Source organism: Ptychodera flava, chromosome 2 (genome assembly GCF_041260155.1).
Source record: "Ptychodera flava strain L36383 chromosome 2, AS_Pfla_20210202, whole genome shotgun sequence".
Taxonomy (NCBI): Eukaryota; Metazoa; Hemichordata; class Enteropneusta; family Ptychoderidae; genus Ptychodera; species Ptychodera flava.
Window position 1 is genome coordinate 26,444,704 of NC_091929.1, and position 23,639 is coordinate 26,468,342.

Here is a 23,639-nt window from a genome sequence, read left to right on the forward strand (position 1 = left end):
ATACAGTCAATGACAAAAGATGTTGATCAGAACCGGTACACATTAGATCTGCAACCTAAAAGCTTCTTTTCCACACAGATCGACAGTATTGTTTCTATTCAATATACCAATCAACAGTCATTATTGGTAGTGTATTGTGTATTGATAAACTCTCATGCATAAGTTCAAGATGACATCTAGTCTTGGTGACCCAGACTCTGTGCTGGAGGCGCTACACTTCCGCCTTGGGAAGTCTTTCGAAATCGCTATTCAACTACAAAACATAGGGTACGGGGGCACTGACGTCCATTATACTTCCTCAGCGTTTTATTTGACAAGAATGTGACGTCAAAAATGTTTGGACATAAGTGAGAGTTTCTTAAAGTGGTTTGTTTCTGTTCCAATATATATGTACCTTACAGGCCATAAATGTGATTTTCTGGAGCTGGAATATGTAAATTGAAGTGTGGAATCTACCAGTAAGCATCAGCATCCTTTGATATGTGTGAAAGTGAATTAAGACATGGCACTCAACGGCGTGAAAAATATCTAAAATGGAAAATGGCGAACTTTTATGATGCAAAAGGGTAGAAAAATTTGGCAACAAATTATTGTACCACAATGGACAATTGGCTCATCTAACCAAATTACTTGCCCCACCTGGACTGCGGGTAGATGTACACATATCAAAATTGGTGTTTAACTTCATTATTGGCATTGATCACAAAAGTATCTATTGTCCATCACATGGAAAATAAATTTTGGGCCATTGAATAAAAAAGATTGCTTGGTGCCTACCATGGACGCCTATATACACAGTTTACATGTACTTGTCCCCGACTCCCCATTTACCCTCTACTTTGTTATTTTCTCCCTCTCGATTTCATGTGTTATTGTTAGTTAATTTTCAAATCGAGTTAATAATCAACCAATTATTATATATCTGGAGTGCATACTTATCTACAATACATGTTCACTGGAAAAAATATTATTCAAATGTGTGGGGAGACTGTAAGTCAACAGTGCATCTTAAGTTTACCCCTCTTCAAGTGTGTATTGGCAAAAACCAAATTTAATTTTGAGTTATTTAACGCAAGAAACAACATACAATATGGTGAAAATTCGAAAATTCTGCGGAAATATAGGTTACAATAGTGAAATAAACACACAAAATTACTTAAAGTGACAGTGCTGAAATGCATACTCCGATCATGTATGATCATGCCATGTCGGACAGGTGCCGCTAACTAAGCTGTTCACGCAAAAGATGTTCATGCGAAAGGTGTTCATGCGCAGTTTTTCAGCGGGCGGGTATATTTCAAGACTAATCAGCAAGCGGGGAGAAAAAAATCAATATTTCCTGTCGGCCGGGAAATTTCATTTATTTCAGTTGGTGGGGAGAAAATTTTTGTCGATTGTTACCGAAAAATATGTAGTAGGAGGGGAATGCTGTGGTTGATAGACCTTGCAGGGAGATAAGCCCCTTACTTTAAAGAGGGGAGCAATGTTCCACGGGAATATGTATACCTGGTGGGCAATGGGGAATTTCAGTATGGGGAGAGGGCAGTGGGGGGGGGATGGAGAGTGGGCAGACCATAGATACTGGAGGGTAGTGGTCATAAAAATTCAGTGGGAGGGGATTTCTTCCATATAAGTCAGTGGGAGGGCAGTTGCGAACAGCTCTACTTTCTCCTCAAAATTTTAGGTCAAGGTAAAAAATAGTAGAATCAATATATCAGCCTTCAAAACATGTCTGTGATAATTTTGCGAAATCGATGAAATTTGCCAGTTGGCAGTACCTAGTCGGATCATACCATGAATCCACGATTGGTTGTCTCAGAGTCTGACATGCAGCTACTGCCTACATAAATCAATCAAAATATAAGCATACATTCTTTTCAATGATCAGAGTCAACAATGACGTCAAAATCAACACACATTGACAAAATTACCTACATTAAAGGATGGCAAATTCAAAAGTTATCGCTGTGTTGAAATCACGGCATATCCTCAACAGCGAAACAATGCTAACTAGTTACTTGTACATGCGCAAACTAAACGTGGCCTCACTCTGGCCCAGCTCATCTCTGACCTACTACGGCAGTGGATTGCCTTCCCTGATAGAACTGACAGATCTGCCACTGAAGAAATGGATTTGCTGGTACCGGGTGAGTAGGGTCTACAGGGCTACTAAAAATCCACTAAAAGTGCAGTAAAATGGATAGAAGTATTAATTAAAAATAAAACAAGGCATGCATCAACACAATATGAACATTTCTGACGACATTTCAAACACCCACACCAAACATCAAAAATGATAAAATTAGTGGTTTTTTGAAGACAAATTGAAAATACTGATTTTCGCAAGAAAGCTAGAAAGTTACTTTAAAATGATTCAATCAAAAAAAAACAAAAGAGCGTTTGAGATATTTGCCCAAGTATTGGCCATCCAACCAATTTCAAAAAAAATTTACTGAAGGGTTTCTGACATGACTCTGTCCAAGGCATACGGTACATTGTATATGGCATACACCAGGCCATCACAATGGTTCGTTGGATTGCGGACAGTAAGTGAGGCTACCCACAATTCACATTGATTTGTACACTCAGACATTGTTTGCTACAGGCTTCTTCAATTTTATAAGTTTCTGAACAATTTGAAACTTAGAATTTCAGGATTATTTGTTAATAATATGTTTCAAAATGATTACTTATGTTTAAAAAACAAGGGTAAATTGAATGAGAGGACGATGTTTGAATGTGCTAAAAACTGTACACTTGTCAAGGCAAAGTTATCAGCACCTAAGATGGTCTCATCATACCTGTCAGACAAGCAAATTTCCTTTGTCACAAACATCAAAAAATATCAGTACCCTTTCTTTTGTCCACAAAGATGCAACTTATTCCCTTAGTTTCCTTGAAACTATTGTTTATAGCTGTCAAAAATCAAGTTTGACAAAATTACAAAATTGCCATCTCCTCCGCGGAAAAGGGGTTGATCTAGTCTTCTCATTCTTCACAATGGGAAATCAGAAATTATGATTATTAAAACTATGTTGTCAGAATTTTGAAATATGGACTGAGTTGTTCTGTGTATAGAAAAAATTTGCTTCAAGTTCAGTGAGTCATCTCTATGTGCACGGATCATGGAGAATTGTGGGTAGCCTCACTGTACTTACTGTGGACCGTTAGTCCAAAGAACTAACAAAAGAAATGCATCAGACAGTGCATAACTCATGATGGATCATTAAACAGCACAATGATTTTGTTATTGGCCTGTAAGCACATAATGACTTTTTTGTGTGTAAGAAGACTGATTATATGCAGATACCAGATTCAATCTGTAGACTTGGCCAGAAAAGAAAAGTGTTCCAATTGTCAAAATTGGTGGGCACATTTCCTAACTACTACAGCTTCAAACTTTACATCTGTTGGATTTTAACAAGAAAATAATTTTTTACTAGTAAATTCTAAGTGGATGCTGCAAGTGAATACACAAATATATGTCTAAGTGCCTAAATTTGATCATGGAGCTAGAACAAGAAGAAGCAATGACGCCTATTGTCTCAACTGTAAAGCACGATCGTCCCCGCATGTTTGCTTAACATACACCAAGCACCTGTACAGGTTAACTCTCAGTGAAGGACCCGTGCGATGGCGATTTAAAATGCCAATTCCAGCATAGAACAGTATAGAACAGATCGAAGATGCATTACTAGTGTTGAACAGACTGATTTTCAGAGATAGCCGAACAGCTCATCTTTTTTTGCAGTCTTTTGCCGGAATTTTGCAAAAATCATATACTTTAAACCGTACAAAACAAAGAAATGTAATTAAAACCTTTGAAGTGCTCCTCTGTGAGAGTTCTGGCATGGGTTCTGTGCAATCTGACCCCATATCACTTGCTGTAAATGAGCATCACTACACGTGTGTAGTCCCCTCATGCAAGATATGCGCATTTTCGAAAAAATATAATCATTGAGACTTTGGAAACCTAGAATTAACCCTTTGAGTGCCTTCATAAATTGTAACCCAGACAATTTTTACAGATTTTTTCCAAAGTTTTGATCAAGAACTGTAGCCAATAAAAAGTGATATCCATCCAGGGCAAACCTTTCCAAAAAAGTTACAAAAAACTTCATAAAAATTAGTAAAATTTTGAACCAAACTTTTGGCGGGAAAAATTACAGCACTCAAAGGGTTAAATCTCTGTAAACATGCGAGGACAATTGTTGAGTTCAACAATCACTGTCAACACAGTAAAACAAATAGCAAGCTTATCACTCTTATCAACATGAGAGATTAATTGGCTTAAAATACACTGTTGCTCCTCTTTCTAGCTCCATGATTATCGACCTTATCAATTACTAAAGATTGAAACATCAACTTCTTTGGCAGTAATATGGCTTAATCCATAACATACATATATCTCTGAAGACTTGGAAGCAAAAGCCCAAAACGATCCAGCTAATGGGGCTTTATCTTCAATTGGTTATCTCTCCATTAAATTTAGACAAATCAGCCAACAAAGCATTGTCATTGGAGACCGAAAAGCATCGCACCAAAAATGCATTTTATAGGTCTTATAAGTAGTGACTTCTGTGTGACAGCTAATTGCTGAAAACATCGAAATTAATCACTCAAATCTGATGATTTTTTCTTTGCTACTGTTATCATATTGCGCACACAGTCTTTTACATTTGTCCAGGATCTGTTACACAGAACTGCATTTCGTCTCACACAATTTAAGCATTCAGCTTTTCCGGGTAATTTCTGGAGTTGGATATTTTTCATAAAATAACCTTTTACTGCCATCTTCTCTTCGATACTCCAAACTTTATGTTTTTTTGTGGTCACATTCGCTGAATTTTTCTCTCAATCTGGTAGACTTTCAATGGCTATGAAGATATAAAAAAAATCATTTTTTTCTCAATATGCTCATGACACGCTGTCAAAGAAAAATACTTCCCATTGCTATAAAGTTAATGCCAGATGTAAACTGGACTAATAAAAAGGCAAAAATTGCCGAGTAAAATGCAATATATGCATATATTAGCCCATTTTGATTATATCTTACTAATATCATCCCTTGAAACCTGCATACCAAATTTCAAAGCAATCTGACAAGCAGTTTCAAAGAAAATTATTTTTGAGCAAACACGGGGAAAAATTCCCCCAAAATACAAATACGTAAATTTCACTATGATTTGAACAAATTTAACCTGGGTCACCCCAAGTGAATTGCATACCAATACTCAAAGCAATAGGATCAGGAGTTTCAGAGAAGAAGACTTGTTGACTGATGACGGATGGACACACGAACAGACAGACGAACGACCTTTCTGGTAAGCTCCACGTCGCTGAAAGAGGAGCTAAAAAGGACTTTTTATGAACACTTGTAAGCAATGGATTTTCATGTTAATCCCTAATTCTCTTCATGCACTCAAAGGTACAACAGGCAACAGGCAACAGCTAACACCTGAACTTCACGGGCTATAAAATATGAATGTGAAATACCTGTAGATGACGTCCCTGCAGACATTTGCTTTACCCTTTTACTCTGACTGCCAGGGGATGCCTCACTTGACGACAGTCTCTTCCTTGAAGAACATCTGCAAGTGCTTGAAGACCCAATAGTATCACTTTTCTGTGTCTCTGTCAGCATTCTTTTGTCTGAACAAATGTAAACAAGTTGTCTTAATATTTGCATATCATGATCAGTGAGCGCACACATACCAAAAAGTAAACGATGGAAGTAATCATGCATTATGTCCATGTACAGGGTGTGTATTGAGCTGTGACGACCAGAGATCGAGCCCATTTCAGTGAGCAAAAGAACATTAAAAATACTTCAAAAGAAACTAAAATAACCAAAATGATGGCAAAAAGGAGCGACTTTGTCAATTTAAATTCTAAAGAGTAGTGCATTTGAATTCAACAAAGTGTTCTCAAAACAAGTAGGTGGCTTTAGCATTGGCTCAATTTCCTCACCAAAAACAGCTGACATTACTTTCTACGACACAAAAATGAAAATTGTTGAAAAACGTAACTGAATCTAACGAGATAGTATCTTGTTATCTAGACTACGTATGTTGAGGTCTCTGACTAAGTTTCTCCTTATCTCGATTTAGTATGTTGAGACCTTGACTTAGTATCTCGTTGCCTCTACTTAGTTTGTCAAGATAACCAAGATATATCTGATATCTTGAATTAGTATCTCATTATTTCGATTTAGTATGTTGAGGTCTCCACTCAATATCTCTATATCACAGCTTAGTACCTTGAGATAACAAGATACTAAGTCAAGAAAATGAGATACTAAATTGAGATAATGACTGAGTATCTCAAGATAACGCGATACTCTAACAGTTAAAGGGAAACCTAAGTCCAGCAACTTTGACCGTTTATCCCTTCCAAAGTCACCCTTGATTAAAATGCAGCTCAAATTTGCAACATACTTGCACGCGCTGACGACTTCGGAGCAACGAAAAGAGACGTTGAAGTAGACGACGTTTATGGAAATGAGCACGGAATCCCAAAAATACAGATTTGCACATTTCATCTCAAGTTGAAAAAATCTAAGTTGGGTTATCCCTAAGGACCTGTATACCAAATAACAAAGCTGTCTGACCAGCGGTTATGAAGAAGAAGATTTTTTACCAAAAACGCCTTTTTTGGCACTAATTTGCATATTTTCAACAATATCAAAAAACTAAAAACAATAATTTCTAAAATCATAGTTTTCATCTACACAACAAATATCAATCAGTAAGTGCTGCGATTCTCAAGATATTTGAGTGGACGGACACCTCACAAACGGACATACATACATACATACATACATACATACATACATACATACATACATACAGACTGACGCCGGACGGATACCCATCCCAATAGCTTCTATAGACTATAGTCTATAGTAGCTAAAAATGATTAACTGTTGTTCAGTTGAGTGCAAAAATCACTCAAGGAAGAACAAACGGAGTCAGCTTCGAAGACAGAGGCTAAAGAAAGGCCCTCTCGAAGTTTGGAAACCTTTGACTCAAAGATGATGGCATATCCTTCGGAGGTATATTAGGTGGTAAAATATTTGAATTGATTGCCTTCACACTTGACAGCTGAGCAACAATATCAAACAGTCTCTTGTTGTCTGCTTCCTGGATGCGAGTCCGATGATAGGCAGATTTCAGAGCATCGCAGGGGCGGACGTATTCGATCTTTTCGACAGAAAAAGCTGGCGATCGATCTCGAGTTTGGACATTCGCCACTTATTCTCCAGCTGACGTACATTCTTCCTCAACAGCAACAGCTCTTCGCAAAAACCATGGTGCCCGTACTTTATCAATAATCAGCTGAACATCCCTTGAATCAAATATATGAATTTCGCTACGAAGCGGGATTCAAACCTACGGTTACCACCTAACTGCTACGCATATAACCACTCAGCAATCGTGGTTCCAACCCAAAGAGTTGGTCACACGGACGGTATTAGCTGTTACAATTCTATGTGTTACCCAGCCACACAGTGAGCCTGGACCAGATTCACAGACACACTGCACAAACACACAGTGATACTAACCTTCCAAAGTCACAACATCATTTTGATCCTCCAGTAGAACGCCACATCTTTGTCCCTTTTCCTTGCTGGGTTTAGCAACAGGCTCATTATCTTCATCATCGCAAACATCTGAAAAATAAAAGGGATAATAACTTTAGACCGTTGTGTGAATCAGTTTCAATTTTTGTTCTACTCCTTAAAGAATGACGGCAAACCTTACTCCAGGTGCTGTCTTAGAGAAAGGTTTGGCTTTATTTCTTCCTGGACAAATGACTGAATCATTATGTTGAGATCTCAGACTGTTCATGCTCATTACCATACTTTTGTAACCTTCTGGCTATATTTTATTCCTTAAAAAGAGTACCAAACTTATGCGCATGTCAATACTCTTGCTGCCAAGTCATCACTGATGACACAGTCCCCGCTCACACCATTAATTGTGATTCACATGCACACTACAGTACAATGTTTGTGTGCCAAGTTTGAATGAAATATGTTCAGGGATAGTTGAGTTACGGTTCAAAAACATGGAAAAATCGCAACAAAATGGTTGACAGGCAGCCATATTGGATTTCATCGTGAAATAAATTAAATTGCATAAGTATGCCACAATACTTTATCCTAGCATACAGTTTGAAAAAAATTGGCTCAGGGATGACAGTGAAACGACTGCTGATGGACGGACGGACGGATGGATGGACGGATGAACGGGACGCAATCTATAAGTTCCCGTCGGACTGCGTCTATGGGGACTAAAAATGATCACATATTTTGGCATTTACTACATTTGAAGGCAAACATAATTTCGATCATGACATTTTTAGATCAATCAATGGATTATGAATACAAATCCATGTAATAGTCGTGATCCACAGCATAACGTTATGACCCTAAGTACTGGTAGCAATAATGCCTCTCATTGGTTGATGGCACTAAGCCCTACTGACACAGAAGCCAGACTGAACATAAGCTGTGCAGTATACTACAAAACTAACAATTCCACTCTGCCTTGGGGTCACCTGAGCCTCACGCATGGACCGACAAAATACAGACTAAACAGACTTCAGCATGATATGCATTTTCAGTTTCTCCCCAAAACAGGGTAAGCCTAATTCACGTGCCGCGTGCCACGTGCCACATGCCAGGGACTTGTGAGAAATTATAGGGAGGGAGGGAGGGCCTTATTAAAAAGAGTATACGGAATCTAGGAATTGCGTTAGTTTATACATGCCAAGAGTATATTCAGGCAACACCACAATACCCATCTCAACACTACCTTTGTTACGCAAAACTTACGAAAGTCGGGGATTGAAATTAATTAGATGGAATAAAGTCTTTAGAGTTTGACCAATTTCGACACATTTACACACAGAGAGGCCGACTTTGTCTCGGAGCCAAATTGTCGCAGAGCGGAGAAGTTTGCCACCAGCTTATTGTCATGTAAATTCTGTTTTTTCACATAACATGGCAAGATTTTGAAACTACTGGGAAATTTAAAATGAAACATCTGTTCACTTTTTTGCCTATTCTGTCACAACCAAAGGTTGTTGAGACATAGTTAATGATGATATCGGTCAATTTGTAGACACCATAGGACCTAGATATTTGCAATATAGCAACCTTAAAATATGTTCTACAAAATCAATGTACAGAATTTTGATTGATCAATTTTTTATGTTACAAATTTACGTGCAATGTGATTTTGAAAAATACTGGCCCTCCCTCCCTACAATTTCTCTCGAGTCCCTTTCAGCATGTGCAAAGAATTCGCGAGTCATTTGCTGGTCCCCAGTTCATGCATTTAGAAGGCGACGTTGAAGCCCGAATGTTGATTTATTCATGAAAATGAATCAATGAATTGTATTGGAGTGAAAATGCACCTACTTCTGGCTCGCGGCGCGTGGCACATGGCACATGACACGTGAATTAGGCTTACCCCAAAAAATAGCATTGCCCCATACCCCAACGGAAAGCCATTTACATTGAATCCATTGTTATGCAAATTAGTCAGTTCTGTATCAGACATTGCTGGGGAGTGGGGAGAACATGATTTAAAATTGCTGTCTTCTACTGACTTAATTAACACAAATTTGTCAGACAAATCACTGGTATAAATGTTAATTTTCATTTTAGAATGTAATTTCACCAAAAATGATATAGATTTACAGTGTAGGCAAGAGTGAAAAAACAAACAGGCCAAATATAATGTGTACACATGTAGTGATGGGCATTGTTTTATGCAGTTTTACAACAATACATGTTTGGGTATAATTTCTCACCTGCTGAGCTCTCCAAGACTTTCTGAATGCATATCAGCTATTATTATACACCTACCATCGAGAACAATAGAATTTTGCGTGCGCTAAAAAGCCGCACGGTAAGCCCGTTCCGTAACACGTACAGTTTCAAGGCGCCCTATCCCCTAGCTTCTGCTGTATCTGCACGTTCACCGTTGAACGGTTTGAACAGTGCAAGAACATGTCTTGTGTGTGCTCTGTATGTACGTATGTAGTGCACACACACAATCCAGAACTTACAGAAGCGCGTCCAAGATAGCCTTGTACACTTGTGCTATAAATCGGAAGAAAAATTGTTGACATAGCATTTGATGTCCCAGTCACGAATGTAAGATGTATAATAATAAGGTTGTTACGAAAATACCACAAAGGATGCACTCAGACATTGGCGCCGCGCATCGCCCTCCGCAATACGTTGCGCCAATGTCCTTGTGTATCCTTTGCGGTATTTTTGTAATAACCTCATATTATCTAAATCATGTACAGTGTATGAAATAAAGGGTGTCAGTGAACATAAATGAAAATACTCACCATGCATATTGATCTCTATGTCATCCAGATTTTTGTTTTTGTACCTTTCGATATTTCCATTTTCGAAAGCCATCAGTAGTCGGGTGACCTTGGCAACCTGAAGCGTGCTTTGTGGTAGCCGGTAATATTCCCTGTGGATCCTTATGTCATGTCCCAAGAAACCAGCTAATATATCAAGTTCATTCTCCTTCAAGTTGAATACTTGGGACATAGTAGCAATCTGCTTACGTAGGTTTGTTGATGTGAAACGTTCAGGGTGGCTTAACTGACAACATCTCGCAAATTTGTTGATGCACTGCGAAGCACGGATAGGCATCTCAGAACCCTGAAGACATGCAAATATGTATGGGTTTTTCTTCATAACACCAGCAGTAATTCTGGTATGTATTAGCAGCTGTATTTGTTGTTTTATACCAGATTTTAAGAGGACAGGAACATTACTACTTCTCTTTCCCTTTATTTCAACACGCTCAATCTTCTTACACAGGGATTTTTCCCACTCAGAAAGGAGACTTGTGTCAATTCCCTCAGAAGCTCGCACGTTTCTAAAATCTTTCACTGTCATCCTCTCTGCTTCTCCACTTCTCTTTCTGTTAAAAAGTATCAGTTGGGTTAGAGTGATGTCCCTCAACTTCTGCCATGCCTCTTGTGATGGCCTTTCTTTAAGGTCTGCATAGGTGCTGATGGCAGCTGTTTTCAGGTATTGGTTCAGTTTTACAACATCCTCCACCAAGGGAAGATATTTTGGTTTATTTCTCTTTTTCTCTTGTGCAGAGCTTCTTGCAAGGCTGCTTATTTTGTAGCACCATTCGACAGTACACAGCTGGAGAAAATTGTCTGCTGATTTTTCTTCATAAGCATTTTCTGCTTTTATTGCAGCAGTTTTGCATATCAGGGCACAACTCTTCAGGGCATGTCCAAGGTGTAATGCCAGATGGGGATTCTTAATAATGTTGGAGTCAGAGTTATATCCTGCTAAGGTTCGTACACATTTGACTATATGGTCAAAATTTCGAGGTTGGATGTAATCCTTCAAGGAATATTCCTTTTTTCCTTTCCTTAGTTCCAGAAGCAGCCTTGATAGTTGCCTCATCTTCTGCGTTACATAGCGTGAGCAGGTAGGGGTCGCCCGAGTTTTCATAAACAGCTTTGACCCATATTCAACAATCAGTGGGTCATTTCTGGCGGCCATTCCTATTTCATCAGTAATCATTTTTGACAGAACTGCATCCCTCATTTGCTTATTGGTCTTGCCATGGAAAGGCAGCATCATTGTTGCCATCACTTGGATTTGGCGACCACATCCTTGATCAGGAAGTTGCTTTTTAAAAATTCTCACTCTACAGGTTTTATAGTGTTTGGTTAACTCCCTTCTGACAAAATATCCTAAACAGGCTGGGCATGGCTTGTACTCTGCTGCAGGTATTGGATATGTCGGCCTTTTATATGGAATGAGATACCCTTTTCCAGCTTTCAGCACCTCACAATTATGAGCATGGTTTCCTTTGTTACATAATTCTTGTAACAAAATTTTTCTTCTGCGACTTCGTTTTGGAAAACTGAATGCATATGACACATCTGTTTCTGTGGCATGCTTGCTTTCCAAGTGTCTTGGTAACTTAGATAGTGGCTTCATGCAGTAAATGCAATATTGGTGTTTGTCCCACTTTCTTTTATTAGTTGAGTTGTTTGTTGTTAAAACTACAACTGAGGACAGACACTTTGATGATGCACTTGGGATATCTTTAATATCCTCTGATCCCTTCAACACTGCTTCACTTCCTGTTGTGTAGGAGTTACCATGATAGCTTCCAGTACTTTTAACACTTTCTTCATCACTGGTTGCACTCACTTCAGAGTTACAGGATGGTGAACTTTGTACTGACAGCACCGATTCATCTGATGAAACATCCATTGGCTCATAGTCTGGGTCAGAATCTCTATCATCAAAGCTGTCCATAGCATCATCATCATCATCATCATCATCATCATCATCATCACCAAACTGTGCTTCATCTTCAGTTTCTCTGATATTTTTAATCTCTGCATTCTTCTGTTCAGTAGGTGGTCTGACTTGAACAACTTTTCTCTCTTTGCCATGACTAGGAACTTCTGAGGGTAAAGGTAAAGATACAGCTGGACTCTCAGATTCATAATCCGACTCTGCACTGCAGTCTGTTCCATCTTCACTGGCCTTTTCAATGTTCACATCATTCAAATTATTTTGACAGATCCTATTACGAATACCATTCCCATATATAGGTAGTTGTGATGGTAGAGGTATAACTGAGTGTGGAATCTCTGTCTCATAATCCGATTCTGGAACGCAGTCTGTTCCATCGTCACTGGCCTCTTCAATGTTCACACCTTTCACATTGTTTTGACAGATCTTTTTGAAAATACCATTTCCATCCCGTGTAGGCTGTTGAGTGGGTAGAGGTATAACTGAGTGTGGAATCTCTGCCTTACAATCCAACTCTGCAACGCAGTCTGTTCCATCGTCACTGGCCTCTTCAATGTTCACACCTTTCACATTGTTTTGACAGATCTTTTTGCAAATACCATTCTCATTCCATGTAGGTTGTTGTGTGGGTAGAGGTATAACCGGGTGAGGAATCTCTGCCTTACAATCTGACTCTGCAATGCAATCTGTATCACTTTGAACTGCGGTCGATTGTAATTGGGTATCAGTTAATACGTTGAGGAGCTTGTCACTAGGATCTTCCCAATGGTCTTTACTATGGATGTAATCCTGTGATGCTCTGACTGATCTTCATCAAATGACTCAGGGTCAGGAACTTGTTCTGAAGATATCTTGATTAAATATTCACCAATCCTCTTGACGAGACCTTCAATAGACTGCATGGAGATATCATTTTTCAGATAATCAGTACAGTGTATTTTACGACTCTCAACAATAACAGAGGGCAGACAGATCTTCCATTAGGATTTTCAAACCTGTGTGAGGCTTTACGCAAATGTTTTTTATTTGCCTAAAACATATCAAAAACACATACGTGACATCGAAAACTGGTTCAAAAGTCTAATAATAAAGTGTTCAACAAACATCAGCAGTGACAATGCCTTTTCTTTGGTCAGTTATACAATCTTTAATTCTGTTCTGTTCTGTTCTCTGTCAACGGTATTCATTTCGTTACTTTTTCTGTCTACTACTTCTAACGATGTCTTAATTTGCTGCCTCAACTCTATCATTGGAGTTCTGAAATCAAATTCACAAAGTTTTGGGCCTTCTATGGTTATCATCATCAGATCATTTATGACATCTTTTAACTCAGACACTACGTTTCGATGTTTTAATCCCGTTTGTGCAATGAACCCACGTTCACAAGGGACAGATGAGACTGGAATCACAGCTTGTTTGGAATCACGTGTACGGTGTAGCTCCGCCAACCAACTCCTTTACTAATTAAGTAGATTATGCATTGGGCGTGTCATTAGTTAGGCGTGTCTTAGCTGCAGTTATTGCCGTGGCTTTGTTGCCATGGAAACGTGGAAACGTGGAAACATCACTGCTGCTCGATGGCTGGCTACAATCACTGGTTTGCTTGCTTGACATCTTTTCTACTTCTACTTTTTTCAATGGTGCAAAGAAACTGTCGATGGTCTTATGTTTTTGACATATTTTGGAAGTACAGACTAAATCCATAAACAGCAATTGGAAATACTACCGGACCACCCTTATCGAAAGTGTACATGTGTATGCATCGGGTGCAATATTTTTTTGAAATAACCACAAAATCTATCGAACATGTTACATTTTTATTGGTGCAGCCTTTAAGGAAACAATTGACGCGATGAGATTTATAGGATGTTGCAAAATCATTAACATTTCTTTATCGGCAAACATTTTATTTTTAGTCATTGATAAAAAACACATTGGAGGGAAACCACATGTGCTCATGTCTTTGTTACGGAGTCTAGAATGCGTTTTCAATGCGTATCAGATTACTCAGATGTCATTTTACTTTGCCTTCTTGAGAGTAATTATGCGTGAAATACTTAGGATTTTGCGTTTACAGTAGCTCTGGGCATAAAGTGAAATAATGAATAATAATTACATATAAAGCCAGTGATGACAAACCAAATTTTAAATGCTCAAAAGAGTAAATCCAGAGACTGTCCAAACATATGCAGAACAGAAATGCCGAAAAGTGAAATACTGAAAAGGCATTTTCAAAAAAGATTTCCAAATCGGCTAAAGTAGAAGCGAGAATTCCGAAGAACAATTTCTGACCTAAAGGGAGAGATTTCTGTTTCACAGATCTGTACTAGATACAGTCCAATAAGAAGTGTAGTTGACTGTCTGAGTAGAAGAGGCTGAACAGTGGACACAGGGGTGCCTAAGATCTGACATTGTTTCAAATGACTCTTGGTCCACAAAAGCAAACTGACTATTCCAATGGAAAAGCCATCACTGATGATTATGTAACTGTCCCCACTTAAAATTAGAAGTAAATGAAGTGAAGTTCGTCAAATTGTAGGGACTAATAATCTGATGTGAACTGAAAGTGCTCAATGTTTTTCAAAGTACGGGAAGTAGTTCTGGAAATGCATCTCTTTTTTAGAAATCAGTGGGTATGCAAGTGAGCACTCAATATCAAATCCATAATGATCAAACGCAAATACTGATTGGTTCTTGCAATTTCTCATGTGCATCAGTGTACCAAATTTTGGTTCAGTTTGATCAGTCATTCTGGCGATATCACACAGACAGATAGAGACATTCAATACAACATTCACTCACGTGTGAACAGACACAACCACATTCATAAGCAGGCATGAGCAAAATCACAAGTCATCCTGGACAATGTCTGTGAGGACTATCTGGGGAAAGCAAATTTTAAAAATAAATTACGCATATTTATTTTATCAGTACGGTGTAGACAACGAGTGACTCAGTGGTAAAATGCTCTCACTTACTGGTAGCGTGCCTGGGTTGTTCAGTTGCTTCACATCTGTAATGTCTGTGTTTTCCTGATCACAGTCACATCGTCTCAAAACGTCTTGCTCCTGGAAGAAAATAATTATGTTATAACCCTGGAATGAGAAATGGGCCCTAATTGCCAAAAAGAGGGCAACAGGGCCCTTTTCTCATTCCATTACCATGCAAGCAATACCGTCAATGACACGGCGTCGCTCACATTTTAATCAAGTTCACCAAATATGCAAATTAGGAATTGGCTGAAGTGAAAATGCTTAACAATTTTCAATAATTTTATATCATAGTATCTTTAAAATACATAGCAAGTTTCAGTATGGAATTATATGTGCAAATAATGGCACACGACTTTATATTGTCCAAACAATCCAACACAAAGACAGATTATTTGGGGTGAAAAAAATTGGTCAGATTTACTCAATAACATAGTACTGGTGTACAAAAGGTATATTTATGACTGTAAACTTAAAAAAGAAGCACCAACGTTTCAGATATTGAGAATTAAAGTCAGACATATTCAAAGACTAGAATTTTTTATTTCAACAAGAAAGAACACAGTGTCTATTTATAAAGACAAATGGAAGGAATTTGCCGCATAGTTCCTCCTATATCTCTGAAAATGAAACCAGCTCTGTACAATGAATGTATCCATTTTCAATATTGTCCTTGCAGTATCCGTAGTATTTCTTTTTTGCCTTTGGTTTAGATTATTGTAACAGCCTTTGCCAGTCTTTGTCTCTGTTATTGGTTATTGATACAATAAAAAAAAATTATTAAAAAATAAAAAATACATAGCAAGTTTCAGTAACTTTGGTCAAGTCAACTGAGATATATATCCCTAATTAGGAAAGTTCATTAAATATGCAAATGAGCAATTATCTTTCATGTCACCCCTAAATGCCTTTAATAGCTGACATATCTTGGTGTGATCAATATTTGTAGCAAATCTCATCAAATTGTGTGCAGTCGTTCTCAATGCATATGTTTTTTCTAATATTATTAATTATGCAAATGAGCAAAAAGTGAGCAAGCCACATCCACCAAAACTAATCAGTTCTTGCCATTTGTAAACTGAATCTATGTACAAGATTTGATTCTGATCTGATGAGCCGTTTTGAAATATCGGGCCCACTGAGAGACTGACAGACATTACACCAATAGCCAAACACACACAAAAAAAGATGAACACAGGGAACGACACAAATATAATAGACAGTGTGTGGAGCCGCTTTCCCTTTATTACATCACATTTAATGAACAAGCGACCTAGCGGCCGATATAGCTCCGCTGTGTTTATGTAGAGAATAACTATTTTTGACACATGTTGATGAAGAAGGTGGAAATCTTTGATAGCTCATTTCAGTGACCAGGAAAAAGTGGCTAAAATAGCTGCAAAAATACACAATTGAAGAGTTCATCATAATTTGAATATATCACATCGGATCATCCCTACGAACACGTCAACCAAAGGTATCTGATGAGTAGTTTTGTTGAGAATAAAAGTTTTTGACCAAAAATGGCAAAAATTGCCCCAAAAATTCAAATTGCAGATTTCATCATAATTTCAATAAATATCATTTAGTTTATCTATAGAAACCTGTATACCAAATTTCAAGCTATCAGATGAGTAAGTCAGGAAATACACATTTTTGGACCAAAAATGGCAAAAAATGCCCCAAAAATACAAAATTACAGATTTCATCAGAAATTCAATATATATTACGTAGTTCATCTATGGGAACCTGTATGCCAAATTTCAAAGCTATCAGACCAGTACTTTTAGAGAAATACATTTTTTGACCAAAAATGGCAAAAATTGCCTTAAAAATGCAAATTTGCATATTTCTGCACAATTTGAACAAATCTGGAATAGATCATCCCTAGGGACCTATGTACCAAATATCAAAGCTATCTGATCGGTTGTTTTGAAGAAGAAGATGTTTAAAGATTTATTTACCAAAAACAACAAAAATTGCCTTAAAAATACAAATATGCAAATTTCACCACGATTTGAACAAATCTGACTAAAGTCACCCTAAGTAAACTGCATATCAAATTTCAAAGCAATCGGACGAGCTGTTTCAGAGATGATTTTTTACCAAAAACAGCAAAAAACGCCCCAAAAATACAAATATGCAAATTTTACCACAATTTGAAGAAACTTAAGTGAGGTCACCCCAAGTGAACTGCATATAAAATTTCAAAGCAATTGGACTTGCGGTTTCAGAGGAGAAGGCAATTGTTGACGGACGACGACGACGGAAAATCAACCTGTTTGATAAGCTCCGCGTCTCTGACAGCGGAGCTAAATATTACCACAAAGAGGATATTTACAACAAGAAATACTAAACATCAATGCGGGAACAGATTACGCACACCAAAAAAAACACATTTAAAATACAAACACACAACAACAACACTAATATGTTGATGTTTACTACCACATACAATCCACATATCAAAACAAATGACATCAATCAAGCACTTTCTAAGAACTGGGAAGAAATAGAAAAAGACCAAACACTAAGGAATCTATTCATGATGAGACCTATCATCACATACAAAAGAAATCAAAACATTAGCGACACACTCATAAATGGAAAACAGGGCCTGAAAATTTTCCTTTTTACCCACTGGTCCCAGGACCAGTGACCTGTTTTTTTTTTCACTGGTCCAAAGGTAAAATCCACTGGTCCTTAAAAATTTGCATAACAATACAAGAATCATTCATTTCTCATACTCATGTTATATATGCATTTCTATCACATTTGCTTGGGATTTACATACAGCAAAAACTGTTTTTGGCTGAATAAATATAACTCTGTTGAAGTTTGCACATCTTTGTGTAAGCACTAAGTACACTTTCAAAAGACAAGGGCTAATCATCTAAAAGATGGCCAGCAAATTCACAAAGTAACATTATGTCAATTAAATGCTCCATTGAACAGAGGAAAATAAAAAGACTATTACAGAGCCTTTTTTGAAATCACTGCGTATCCTTTTGGCTTTGTATTCAGCTTAAAATTGCTCAATATGGGTCTTCAAGACAAGGTAAATTTAGTGAAGCATGCATGAACTGAGAACACAAACCGTGATTTCTTTGCTTGGCAACTTGTTCTCTGGCTGTTGTAGCTCCTTGGCTGGAACCGTTGCCATGGCAACAGCACTGTCCCTGTCAGACTGGGAGTTGACTGGTACCGTTTCTGTGGCAATGATTGTGGGTCCACTATGAAGCGATTTGGCTATGTCTGTAATCTCTACAGAGCTTTGGGAACTACCGTAGATGACCGTTGGTGTGACTCGCAGCGGGATCTATCATGCCTTCACCTTCTATACCCTTTGGGTATCCTGGAATAAGATAAAAAAAATTTGGAAAACTAAGTGAATTGTTTTTGGCTTGAAGCACAGCATTTCAAAATCTTAATTATTTCAGACCACAAATCCTGAAATGAAGATTCCAACAGGGAAGTATACTGTTCAAAACTTTTACACGTTTTGCTTTTCCATTTCGAAAAATACCATCAAGGACACTATGAGCTCAAATTCGGTTTGAATTGGTCCTTTCAAGAAATATTTAAACTAGAAAAACAAGAATGACAAAAGCAAATAAGGTCTGCAACTTAGGTACTGGAAGGTCATCTTTAGGAACATGCATATCAACTTCAACAGCAATGGGACAAGCAGATCCTAAATATATAAGCAAATTTTCATTTCACCTTTAAAGAGCGAAATCTTTCTTGTCACATGCTGATTTTGCTCGAAATTGAAAAATGCAGCCCCAAATCCCTTAAAGCTTAAAGGTAATGTAAATGTGACGATGACTTTCACCTGGTTTGGTCGCTAGAGCGACAAAGAGGCAACATTTGTAATTGGAGATATTGGAGCAGTTTAGGCAGTACGTCGATGGGGAAGTGATACTGTCTGGCAAGAAACGGGATAAAGACATCTGTAAGAAGTTTCATCATATATGAGACAGTATTTATTGAAACATTACCAGAATCATGAAATTCATAAATATGCAAATAAGAAATTAATTGACACAATACAAATGTCTTTGTGTGCTATTAGAGCTCTGTATGATCAACATGTGTACAGTTTCATTAAATTTGGTGCAGTCTAATAAGAAACAGCTTATTTTCGAAAATCTGTAATTATGCAAATTAGAACAAATTATGCATGCCACACCTGAACATGCATATGTACGTCAAAGTGTCTTATCCTTTTACCAAGTTTGAAAGGAATTGGCTCAAGCATGTCTGAGATATCTGCAGACGGACAGACAGTCGGACGGACAGATGGACAGAGCCCAAACCATCAGTCCCCTGAACTTTGTCCAGGGGACTAAAAAATCTTCTTAAAATTAACATGGCTTAAGACCTTTATGTTTGAAATGTAGCAAGGTTAGGCGCTTTAAATAAAATTATTTGTTTGCCATCCGTGTGCTGGTAGGTTTCAGAGAAAATTAAAACAACAAACACAATGTTAAAACTATTATAAATAAAAATATTTTTTTTTCCAAGGGAAAGCAAATAAAAATATAGCATATGTTGATACACTGGTGTTTTTTGTCTGTTTCTCTTTTTTCCCCTGCCTGGCTGGTAAGTTTTTCAAAAATCCAAAGATGGCAAACAAAGAGTTTTCTTTACATGGCCTTACCATATGGTCTACAAAATTAATGTACAGAATTTTGATTGATCGATTTTTAACATCACAATGTACTCACAATGTGATTTGAATAGAACTTGTGGTTACTGAGATATGCATATATATGTATAATCAAGGTCAAAGGTCACTGAGGTCACATGACATGTTGAAAAAAAAATTATATTGCTAATTAATCCCTATATGCCAAAAAATCAGACCTCTAGCTCTATTCGCTTGCCCAGAATTAGATGTGTGCATAATTAATGAGGTAAAGCGTGTGTTGTCATAAGGTCCCATCCTACTAAATACAAAGGACATAGCACTTGTGGTTACTTATTTATTGACATAAATACGGATGGTTTTCAATCGGATTCGAACCCACAACATACGGCATCAGTCGCCTAGCTGAGAGGCCATAACATATATTTTAGGTAAAAGGTCATCGAGGTCACATGACATTTGGTCAAAAAATTTCTCTCCTATAGTTATCCCTATATACCAAAAATCAGACATCCAGCTCTATTGGCTTGCTCAGAATGAGATATGTGCATAATTAATGAGGTACAGTATGTGGTGTCATAAGGTGTCAAATCATACCAAATATGAAGGGTGTAGCACTTGTGGTTACTGAGTTATGGACAAATATGTATATTTCAGGTCAAAGGTCACCGAGGTCACGTGACATTTTGTCAAAAAAATTGTATTGCTAAGTTATCCCTATATACCAAAAATCAGACCTCTAGCTCTATTGGCTCGCTCAAAATTAGATATGTGCATAATTAATGAGGTACAATATGTGGCGTCATAAGGTGTCCCATCATACCGTACATGAAGGGTGTAGCACTTGTGGTTACTGAGTTATGGACAAATATGTATATTTGAGGTCAAAGGTCACCAAGGTCATGTGACATTTTGTCAAAAAAAAATATTATATTGCTAAGTTATCCCTATATACCAAAAATCAGACCTCTAGCTCTATTGGCTCGCTCAAAATTAGATATGTGCATAATTAATGAGGTACAATATGTGGCATCATAAAGCTGTCCAATCATACAATACATGAAGGGTTGTAGCACTTGTGGTTACTGAGTTATGGACTAATATGTATATTTCAGGTCAAAGGTCACCGAGGTCACGTGATATTTTTCTCAAAAAAATTGTATTGCTAAGTTATTCCTATATACCAAAAATCAGACCTCTAACTATATTGGCTCGCTCAAAATTAGATATGTGCATAATTAATGAGGTACAATATGTGGCGTCATAAGGGGTCCCATCATACCATACATGAAGGGTTGTAGCACCAGTGGTTACTGAGTTATGGACAAATATGTATATTTGAGGTCAAAGGTCACCGAGGTCATGTGACATTTTGTCAAAAAAAAATATTATATTGCTAAGTTATCCCTATATACCAAAAATCAGACCTCTAGCTCTATTGGCTCGCTCAAAATTAGATATGTGCATAATTAATGAGGAACAATATGTGGTGTCATAAGGTGTCCCATCATACCATATATGAAGGGTAGTAGCACTTGTGGTTACTGAGTTATGGAGAAATATGTATATTTGATGTCAAAGGTCACCGAGGTCATGTGACATTTTGTCAAAAGAAAATTGTATTGCTAACTTATCCCTATATACCGAAAATCAGACCTCTAGCTCTATTGGCTCGCTCAAAATTAGATATGTGCATAATTAATGAGGTACAATATGTGGCATCATAAGGTGTCCCATCATACCATACATGAAGGGTGTAGCACTTGTGGTTACTGAGTTATGGACAAATATGTATATTTGAGGTCAAAGGTCACCGAGGTCACATGACATTTTGTCAAAAAAATTGTATTGCTAAGTTATCCCTATATACCAAAAATCAGGCCTCTAGCTCTATTGGCTCGCTCAAAATTAGATATGTGCATAATTAATGAGGTACATATGGCGTCATAAGGTGTCCCATCATACCATCTATGAAGGGTAGTAGCACTTGTGGTTACTGAGTTATGGACAAATATGTATATTTGAGGTCAAAGGTCATCGAGGTTACATGACATTTGTCAAAATATCCGAGATATCTGTGTGTGAACGGATGGACTCACAGACGGACGTACAGACGGACATGACCCAATCTATAAGCCCACTGGACTTCATCCGTGGGGACTAAAATTGTGTCACTGCATCTTTTTTGCAATATGTAACGATGAGAAACTAAATTTTTATTTTTCGTGGCCTTATACATGGGAGTCTATGGAGATCTGCCTTATACATGGGAGTCTATGGACGGTAAACTAAAAATATGCAAATTTCACCACATTTGCCCAAATTTGGGAAAGGTCACTCCTATGCACTTCCATACCAAGTTTCAAATCAATCGGACTTGTGGTTTCAGAGAAGAAGATTTTTTGACCAAAAATGAGAGAAAATTACAAAAAAATTCATGAAAAATAGCAAGTCCAACATACTAACCCAAGATGTGCACAATCATTTCAGGTCAGCCCAAAGTACTTACATGCTAATTTTTCATGTAATCTGCTCAGTGGTTGTTGAGTTTTTTCAATTTTGACTGTTTTTAAATTTTTTCACTTAATTTGCATATTTTTGGCAATGACAACTTCATTGGACAAAATCTCATCTACAGCCCATCATCCATGTAGGCCTACACACCAAATATCAAGATGAAATGTGCAGCGGTTTGGAGTTTTTGATGTTGACGGACAGACGTACATACAGACATGCAGACACACAGACATACAGACAGTTCCCTAGCCTATAACAATAGCTTCCATTGCCATATATACATATGGCTATGGGAGCTAAAAACACCGTCCCTCCCTCTCTGTAATTTCTATCCAGTCCCTTACTGTAATAACCTTGGGCCCTGCGTGTAGAATTCGTAAACAAACATATCGCAGGCCACCACTTCATGCATACAAAAGGCGCCTTTGAAGTCCTAACAGTGATTTATCAATGTATGTGGAATCGATCAAAGTAAATCTGAGTGAAAATGCATCCGTTTCCAGCTTAAAGTTAAACTGCATAACGTGAATCATGGTATGTGTGAATTAGGCTTACCCCGCCCTAGCGGCAGTACAGTAGTTCGAGGTTTTGCCTGGGTCGGACGGCAAAACCAGATCTGGTTTTGCCGTCCAACCCAAACTCCCAGGCAAAACCCCGAGCTACTGTACTGCAGCTAACCCCGCCCCTGCTCTGGGGTACATGACAGAGACTCGAGCTGACACAAAACAAGACACACACATGTAAACATAACGCCAAACCTGACAGAGATGTTGGAATATCACGCAGTCTGGTCGCCTTTCTGATTCGTGCACTGCAACGACGTTGCCATATATTCACGTTATTCGGACGCTGAGTTCATGTCTAGCCGGCCGCGCGGTCACGTGTTGATCGGATATTGACTTCTCATTTAAATACAGCTAAATGGCGGGAAATTCTCACATGTATGCAGATTTTCCCTCGTTTAAGGGACCGTTCAGTTTTTACGGCCTGGGGGACCGGCAAAATCTTGTCCCCGGTGTTCAAAAAAATATAGACCTCCCCCTGAATTTTTCGTGAAAAAAAGATGACCCCCCCCTTTGTCAGACGAAAAAATTTGATGACCCCCCTCCCCCCCCCCCCCCCCCCGCCCCGCTGAAAAATAACCAAA

General features: G+C 38.0%; 1 protein-coding gene across 1 annotated transcript; it reads right to left on the reverse strand.

The window, feature by feature from the left end:
• Nucleotides 1–4,706: 4,706 nt before the first annotated feature.
• On the reverse strand, nt 4,707–23,386 carry LOC139117877 (uncharacterized). The gene is made up of 7 exons (XM_070681114.1): nt 23,251–23,386; nt 18,422–18,679; nt 15,313–15,402; nt 10,372–13,230; nt 7,565–7,672; nt 5,497–5,652; nt 4,707–4,877 (listed from the first exon to the last, which is right to left on the reverse strand). Exons 4-7 carry the CDS (start codon nt 12,329–12,331, stop codon nt 4,855–4,857), a joined length of 2,247 nt encoding a protein of 748 aa, XP_070537215.1. The 5' UTR covers nt 12,332–13,230; nt 15,313–15,402; nt 18,422–18,679; nt 23,251–23,386; the 3' UTR covers nt 4,707–4,854.
• Between the last annotated feature and the right edge of the window lie 253 nt (nt 23,387–23,639).

What these genes read in the sequence shown, in the direction of transcription:
- LOC139117877 (XM_070681114.1), bottom strand. Translation starts at nt 12,331, where the DNA reads ATGGACAGCTTTGATGATAGAGATTCTGACCCAGACTATGAGCCAATG. An exon ending in CATAGAGATCAATATGCATG is followed by an intron (nt 7,673 to 10,371) that starts GTGAGTATTTTC and finishes TTTATTTTTCAG; the next exon opens with ATGTTTGCGATGATGAAGAT. An exon ending in TGATGTTGTGACTTTGGAAG is followed by an intron (nt 5,653 to 7,564) that starts GTTAGTATCACT and finishes ACATTTGTTCAG; the next exon opens with ACAAAAGAATGCTGACAGAG.